Source organism: Formica exsecta, unplaced genomic scaffold (assembly GCF_003651465.1).
Source record: "Formica exsecta isolate Colony F162 unplaced genomic scaffold, ASM365146v1 scaffold48, whole genome shotgun sequence".
Lineage (NCBI taxonomy): Eukaryota > Metazoa > Arthropoda > Insecta > Hymenoptera > Formicidae > Formica > Formica exsecta.
Window position 1 is genome coordinate 159606 of NW_021852035.1, and position 8223 is coordinate 167828.

Consider the following 8223-nt stretch of genomic DNA (forward strand, 5'->3'; position numbering starts at 1 on the left):
TTCCGATATCTATATTCCTATATATAGACAAGCGTATATGTTCAAATACGTACATACAAACAATATACGCACACATAGGTTTTCATGTGTCAAGTCTTGAAAAGGCATACACACATCGCAAAGCACAGAATATACGCGTAGAAAATGCGGACGATACATCGAATTCAACGAGAAAGTCACAGGTATAAATCAAACGGGGAAAATTGAAAGAGGTAAAATTTAATCAAATAGAGGATATCAGTGGCATGGCAAAATGCCTGATAAAAGACACATGTATGACGAGACAATGTTCGCTAGACGCAAGGATACATACTACAGTACAAGGTAGACAAAATCATTATAAGATATCGACTAGGTTTCTCGATGAATTTCCTTTTAAACTAGCACTAGTATGAGCGAAGAGACAATGTAAATGTGTGTGTGAGAAATCTATTCCTTTTCTGCCCCATACCCACCCTCTCGAGCCTCCGCGCCATTCTTTTTCTCCCTCTGTACGACGAGTGTAAAAATATCATGTAATTAACACACCGATAATATATATAAATATATATAAATAAATATATATATATATATATATATAGATAAAAATATATATATATATACGCATACGCGCACATAAACGCGTTATACGCGCACGAGCGCCGCGTGCGTGTGCTCGTCGTATACGCGCGTTATGGCAAGATGATTGATTGTGAGTCATTTAAATAATTGTTATATGTATTTTCTATATATTATGATAAAACTAATACAATGATATATATATTGAGATGACATTACGGTACTATTAACTATTAAGTGTAGTTAATTTAGAGACTATTCGGGGATATATTATATCCGCGCCATGCAAAGCCGACATCTCGGTGAAGAGTTGGATCGCTCTATATAATCCAACACTTTCTACAACACACTTTCCGCACATACTAAGAGAAAGAAAGAAAGAATTGCGTGCGTGAGGCACAGGCGAAACAAGCGAGACACTCGAGACGGCACCCTCGCATCCTCTCCGACAAAACTCCCCTTTTTTCAAAATATAAAAAAAAAATATATATGAGATGAAAGATCAGACGAGCAGATGAGAAAAGATAAGAAAGAATAATAATGCGACGCGGTTAAACGTGTGTGGTGTCATCTCGTGTGTTTGTATGGTCAAAAAGTTGACACTCGAAAAAAGAAAAAAATGTACACATACACACACGCACGCATCATAAACATACACACACACACACACACACACACACACTGAGTGAAGAAACCACAATGCGGAATTTGCAACAAAAAAATGTATTTTCTCACTCCCATTGCGCGAGGTGTATGTTCATCGCTACATCTTATTTGGAACGAAAACCTAAATATTATTATATAAAATTACTGTATAATTGTAACACGAAAATTGTTTTTCAAACGATATGGTATTTTTATTGTAGATATTATTATATAACAAATAAAATCATGATTCATTGTACTTAATCGCTGTGCTTAATTGGTTAGTTAATTTGTAATTTATCAACATTTTGATTTCATTTTTGCTTTCTTTTTATAAAATATTTTGCATTGTATTTCTTATTAAATTCGCATAAAATAATAGCGACCTCGAATTAGTTTTTTGTTGTTATTGATCAGCGAGTGTCAGATAATAATTATAAAAATAATATTTAGAAATAATCTCTGCCTCTTACCTTTAGAAAATATGAACTTAACCACATTTCCGCGGAAGATGAACGCTTCTTATAAATTATATAGAAATTATATACACTCAAACGAATAAGGATTGTCATTGCTTAATTAATCGAATCACAACGATCGTATAGCACTTAATTTGGCACTCCCGATATTATTAATTTGCTCGTTTAAACTCATTTTAAATGAATAAAGACGCGAGAAATCCGGAACGCGACTTTACTTGATTCCGAACGCGCGCGATATAACTGTTGCAAATATGACGTCATGATAAAAAAGGCGCCAAATTCAAATCGTCAAGAAAATTGTGAAGATTTTACAAACGCGTTATTCATATATATTCATTTAAAATACAATAACAATGTTTCTCGCGCTTGTACTCGAACATATCTGCCGTAACTTTATAAAAAATACGATATTATATTTAATTAAGAAAAATTAAAAACAAAATTGAAAATTAAAAAGAGTCGGAAGAAATTAACTATATTATTATAATTCAGTCTTTCAATCAGAAATAATGAATTAGAAATAATCGCTATATAATCGCAACAATAACGCGGACGAATTATATTATTTCTCTACCGGAAGTAATTTTCTCGACTACACGAGACGATATCTCGCTTGATCAACGTAGTCATATCGATGAAAACACTGCATGGCGAACGACCGACTTCCTTTCTGTTCCTCTTCACTCAACGTGTTGTCAGGTCATCAAAATGCAGAAGGTAATTTTTTAGGATTATTTCCGATTGCGATGTTGTTTCAATAAAAAGAAATTGATAAAAAATAACTCGTAACACGTAATTTTCTTTTCAGAAACAAAAAGAACCGATCCACTCCGTGCAAGTCTTCGGACGTAAGGTAAGGGTTTAGCAACGAGAGTGAGGTTAAATTTGCGCGTGTCTCGTAGTTACACGGTATATCTAATTTGGCCTCTTATATGTGATAGAAAAGCGCGACTGCAGTCGCGTATTGCAAACGTGGTCGTGGAAATCTCCGCGTCAACGGTCGGCCGCTGGAGCTAGTGGAACCCCGCGTGCTGCAGTACAAATTGCAGGAACCTATCCTATTGCTAGGAAAAGTGAGTAATGATTAGTATAATGCGAACATAGATAGAAATTTTTTAAATAAATGGCGAGGAAGAACCCTGTAAAAATTCTTAAAGATGAATGTATTACTTCTACTTGTAGTCGAAATTAATATTTATGATTTTTATTTCCCCAAAAATAATAGTTCATGATTAGAAAAACAGATTTTGAGAATACACTTGCTTTTGAATACAAGCGCAAATGAGATGTAACTTTTTCCAGAGGAAGACGCTTTTATATATTTGTATTTCAGGAAAAGTTTTCCGGAGTTGATATCAGAGTGAGAGTAAGTGGCGGTGGTCACGTTGCACAAATCTACGCCATTCGTCAAGCTATTTCTAAAGCTCTTGTTGCGTACTATCAAAAATGTAAGTATATTAATATTGACTACTCGATTATTGAGAGTTTATTAAGTTCTAATCATGATTGTATCGTAGATGTTGATGAGGCTAGTAAAAAGGAGGTAAAGGATATCCTTATCCAATATGATCGTACTCTTCTTGTTGCTGATCCAAGGAGGTGCGAGCCAAAGAAGTTTGGTGGTCCAGGTGCAAGAGCACGATACCAGAAATCTTATCGTTAATGTCCGCAAATTTTACATTACATTTTATTCATATTATTGAATAAAAAAAAACATAAAATTTATACGCTGTATCTTCTTTCTTCATGTACTTCCTTCCAAAGTTTTTAACATATTTATGAGATAAATTTTATAACGTACCTCCATAAAAAAATTCTTAGCTTTTATTTTATATAATTAAGAATTTTTTAATTTTAAACAGTTAGTATTAGTCAAATATGTGAGAATATAGAAATATATATAAATAAATATATATATGTATATATATTTTTAGCTTATTATATGTGAATATACTCTAGTGTGTGTAACGTAATATTGCGCAGTGTGCAAGTGCAAGGCAAAGGTAGCAGCTGATAGCAGAATAATATATAAGCTGTCATCGATGTTCAGTAAATTTTTTCAAGAAATAATCAAATCTGCCTAAAAATGAAGACACGATTTAACACTTACGATCTTGTATGTTCAGTTACTGAACTACAAAAGTAAGTAAAAGATAAAAAACTTTCTATTTCGAATTTTATAAGATGATGAGAGATTATAACCAAAAATATACACATATATACTTAAAATCTTTTAAAATATAGAACTTACAATTAGTTATAGAAAGTATAAAACTATACATTATCTTAATTTAAATAAATGTTATATATCACATTTGTTAAATTTTTAATTGCACTATTATTATTAACTATTATTAAATAAATGTTGATATGAATGTTTTGATACTAATGTAAGTTTCAAATACAAATATAAAACACGTATCCTTCGAATTTAAAGATTATATATAAATTATTTTATGGTCATGTAAAAATTTTTAGACTTATTGGCATGCGTGTCAATCAAATATATGATATAGATCATCGTACTTATCTCATACGCTTTCAACATAGCGAAGAAAAATGCATTCTTTTACTTGAATCTGGTAATAGACTGCACACAACAAATTTTGAATGGCCAAAAAATGTAGCTCCTTCAGGTTTCTCCATGAAGGTATTTGCAAATAAAAATCTTTTTGAATCGTATAAAGCAGCTTCAATATATCACATATGATGACAAATATATGTCTTGCAATAAATATAATTTTGCATACAGATGCGCAAACATCTTAAAAATAAAAGATTGGAAAGTCTTACTCAAGTTGGTATGGATCGAATAATAAATTTACAATTTGGAACTGGCGAGGCTACATATCATATAATTTTAGAAGTATATGATCGTGGTAATATAATCCTCACTGATCATGAAATGGTAATTTTATATGTCTTAAGACCTCATACAGAAGGAGATAAGATTAGGTAAATATATACAAGATATATATTATAATCTATTATAGAATATATGTCATATAAAATATTGATAAATTCATATAATACCTAGATTTGCAGTGAAAGAAAAATATCCATTAGACAGAGCACATTCTGCAACAATGCCACCTATAGATACAATCCACAAGCATATTCAGAAAGCTAAAGAAGGAGATAGTCTTAAAAGAGTGTTGAATCCATTATTAGAATTTGGTTCAGCTGTGATTGATCATGTTTTACTTAAAGCTGGATTTACTCTTGGTTGCAAAATTGGTAAAGAATTTAATGTCACTAAAGATATGCCGAAATTAATTTTAGCGCTTGAGGATGCAGATAAAATCATGGATCATGCAAAGAAACATGTCTCAAAAGGCTACATTATCCAGAAAAAAGAAACAAAGCTGATTCAAGATGGCAAGGAAGATTTCATATTTGCTAATATTGAATTTCATCCTTTCTTGTTTGAGCAATACAAGAATCAACCATACAAAGAATTTGATTCTTTTGATGCAGCAGTGGACGAATATTTTTCCACAATGGAAGGACAAAAACTAGATTTAAAGGCTTTGCAACAGGAAAGAGAAGCTTTGCAAAAATTAGAGAGAGTAAAGAAAGATCATGATCAGAGATTGATTACATTGGGAAAGACACAGGAATTAGATAAACAAAAGGCAGAATTGATTTCAAGAAATCAAGCTTTAGTGGATAATGCTATACTAGCGATACAAAGTGCCTTAGCAAATCAGATGTCTTGGCCAGACATTCAAGTTCTATTGAAAGAAGCTCAGGTCGTAGGCGATCCTGTTGCTTCCGCTATAAAACAATTAAAATTGGAAACAAATCATATTACTTTGCTCTTACACGATCCTTATGAAGACAGTGACGAAGAATCTGAGCTAAAGCCTATGCTCATCGATATAGATTTAGCCCATACAGCATTTAGTAATGCTAAAATGTATTATAGTCAAAAAAAGTCAGCTGCTAGGAAGCAACAAAAAACAATAGAATCCCAGGGAAAAGCTTTAAAATCGGCAGAAAAAAAGACAAAGCAAACTTTGAAAGAAGTTCAAACCATACATACAATTAATAAATTAAGGAAAATTTATTGGTTTGAAAAATTCTATTGGTTTATTACATCTGAAAATTATTTAGGTAATCTTTTTTTTCTTTTGAACAAATTTGAGTTACAATTTTATTCTAATTTACTAATTTACTAACAAATAATTTTCTAATTTACATAAACATATATACAGTGATTGGAGGAAGAGATCAGCAGCAGAATGAATTGATAGTGAAAAGATATCTAAAGGCAGGAGATTTATATGTTCACGCAGATTTAGCTGGTGCCAGCTCCGTCGTAATAAAAAATCCCAGTGGCAATCCTGTACCACCCAAATCGTTAGCAGAGGCTGGTACAATGGCTGTTGCATATAGGTATACAGAGTTATATTTGATCTTTATCTTTAAATTTATAAATGCCTATATATGCTTTTTTCAAAGTATTATAATTTATGTTATATTATTATATTATGATAATTACATCTATAATTATAATTAATTTTGTTCATAGTATAGCCTGGGATTCCAAAATAATAGCTAGTGCATGGTGGGTGCATCATGATCAAGTATCGAAGAGTGCACCTACTGGAGAATATCTCACTACTGGATCCTTCATGATACGTGGAAAGAAAAATTATCTCACGCAAAGTCAATTAATCATGGGATTGGGTATTATGTTTCGTCTGGAAGACAGTTCAATAGAACGACATAAAGATGAAAGAAGAGTTAAAACTGTAGATGAGGAAAGTGAAAAAGATTTGATAATTGAAGATGACAAGGAAATAGAATTAGAAGATGACTCGGATGAAGGTAAATAATGCAATAAATTATTTAATATTTAATACAATTGTTACGATTGTTAATATATTTTTAATAACACGTGACTTTTTTTGTTAGATGAAAATTTAGAAAATAAAAATACGTTAAATCCAATTCAAGAGGAGGATTATTTACCAGAAGATCAGGAGAAATCAGAATCATATGCAAAAAACAATAATACTAATAAAGATTTATGTCAAGAAGACGATGATGAAGATATAAAATATAAATTTCCCGATACACAAATTAAAATTGACCTTTCAGGCCCAAAGTAAGTTATATAAAACTTTGAATTTTATAATTAAATTTATAAAACTTTTAATTTTTTATAGCTAGAATTAACGAATATATACTATATACGAGGTATTTTTATTCAAAATAGGGTAAAATTACATGTTGATAACAATCAACCCTTAATACAAATGCAAAAGAATACGGAAGAAAATGTAGTTTATTTAGGAGATGATAAACCTGTTATAATAAATACATCAATTAAAGAGAAACATACAAAAGCAAAACAAAAAGAGCATTTAATAGAAGAAACAGAAAAAATTGAAAAAAGTGATAAGAATGAACATGATAACAAAAAAAAGGAGCAACCTATTTTCAAACGAGGACAAAAGGGAAAATTAAAGAAAATGAAAGAGAAGTACAAAGATCAAGATGAAGAAGATAAACGACTTTCAATGCTTGTCTTGCAGGTTTTACTTCCTTTTTTTTCAACTTTATGCCACATTTATGTGTTATAAACTTATTTATATATAATCTAACATATATATCCATTTTTTTCATTTTTTCATGTTCTCAGTCGGCAGGTGCAGCTAAGGAAGACAAAAGAAAAAATAGGGCTAAAGATCCATCAGGTCCAAAACAACAAGGGAAAAAAAAGACTAATCTAAAACCAAACGTTTCATTTCAATCTATGCACATTATAGATAACATTGATGACGAAGACACAGGTCCAATTCCCGAAGTCGACATGCTTGATCAATTAACAGGAAAACCTTTCTCAGAAGATGAATTATTGTTTGCTGTACCTGTAGTTGCGCCTTACAATACCTTACAAAATTACAAGTAAGACAATTGGTGTAAAAAATTGATATAAAGTAATCTCATTTACAATAAACTACAATATTCATTTCAGATTCAAAGTGAAATTGACACCCGGTATAGGAAAAAGAGGTAAAGCTGCCAAAACAGCTGTGGCTGTATTTCTCAGAGACAAAGAAATTTCTTCACGAGAAAAGGACCTGTTAAAGGCAATTAAAGATGAGACAATAGCCAGGAATATACCTGGAAAAGTGAAAATAAGCGCCCCTCAGATTCAAAAATTAAAAAAATGATTACCTGGCTTAAAATGCTAATTTTAATTCAGATAATTGATAATTCCCTTATCATTTGCAGTATACAAAATTTAAAAATATTTTGGAAATCGCACTTTTTCAAATTATAGATTTTTTAATATTTAATAAATGTTAATTTAAAAAAATTACATTATAATTTGAAATAATTACTTTTTTCTCTTTTTTTGAAGATCAAAATGGGTCGACTTGCGAAAGCATTATATATAGCAGTTAAATGAAAAATTCGTTACATATTTACTATTAGTAATAATTAATAATTAGTGTAATTATAAATATTCAATTCAAATATTCAAATTTGGATATATAATATGTATAATATGTAAATATATATA

The 8223-nt window shown here is 30.7% G+C and overlaps 2 protein-coding genes across 3 annotated transcripts; both read left to right on the top strand.

The window, feature by feature from the left end:
- Positions 1-2291: 2291 nt before the first annotated feature.
- LOC115241359 (40S ribosomal protein S16) lies at positions 2292-3406 on the top strand. The gene is made up of 5 exons (XM_029817074.1): positions 2292-2402; positions 2494-2538; positions 2627-2758; positions 3019-3133; positions 3203-3406. The coding sequence occupies exons 1-5, from the start codon at positions 2394-2396 to the stop codon at positions 3346-3348; spliced, it is 447 nt and encodes a 148-aa protein (XP_029672934.1). The 5' UTR covers positions 2292-2393; the 3' UTR covers positions 3349-3406.
- A 365-nt stretch (positions 3407-3771) lies between these two features.
- On the top strand, positions 3772-8008 carry LOC115241362 (nuclear export mediator factor NEMF homolog). 2 transcript variants are annotated; one of them, XM_029817079.1, is made up of 10 exons: positions 3772-3827; positions 4164-4335; positions 4438-4640; positions 4723-5801; positions 5903-6083; positions 6220-6518; positions 6606-6798; positions 6910-7228; positions 7336-7601; positions 7672-8008. In XM_029817079.1, the coding sequence occupies exons 1-10, from the start codon at positions 3772-3774 to the stop codon at positions 7868-7870; spliced, it is 2967 nt and encodes a 988-aa protein (XP_029672939.1). In that variant the 3' UTR covers positions 7871-8008. The 2 variants fall into 2 exon arrangements, with proteins under 2 accessions (XP_029672939.1, XP_029672940.1); XM_029817080.1 differs by having other exon boundaries at positions 6618-6798.
- Positions 8009-8223: the final 215 nt, after the last annotated feature.

Coding starts and splice junctions, on each gene's coding strand:
- LOC115241359 (XM_029817074.1), top strand. Junction 2,539..2,626: donor TGCAAGTCTTCGGACGTAAG/GTAAGGGTTTAG, acceptor TATATGTGATAG/AAAAGCGCGACTGCAGTCGC. Junction 3,134..3,202: donor TGTTGCGTACTATCAAAAAT/GTAAGTATATTA, acceptor ATTGTATCGTAG/ATGTTGATGAGGCTAGTAAA.
- LOC115241362 (XM_029817079.1), top strand. CDS start 3,772: ATGAAGACACGATTTAACACTTACGATCTTGTATGTTCAGTTACTGAA. Junction 4,641..4,722: donor ACAGAAGGAGATAAGATTAG/GTAAATATATAC, acceptor TATAATACCTAG/ATTTGCAGTGAAAGAAAAAT. Junction 6,519..6,605: donor AGAAGATGACTCGGATGAAG/GTAAATAATGCA, acceptor TTTTTTTGTTAG/ATGAAAATTTAGAAAATAAA.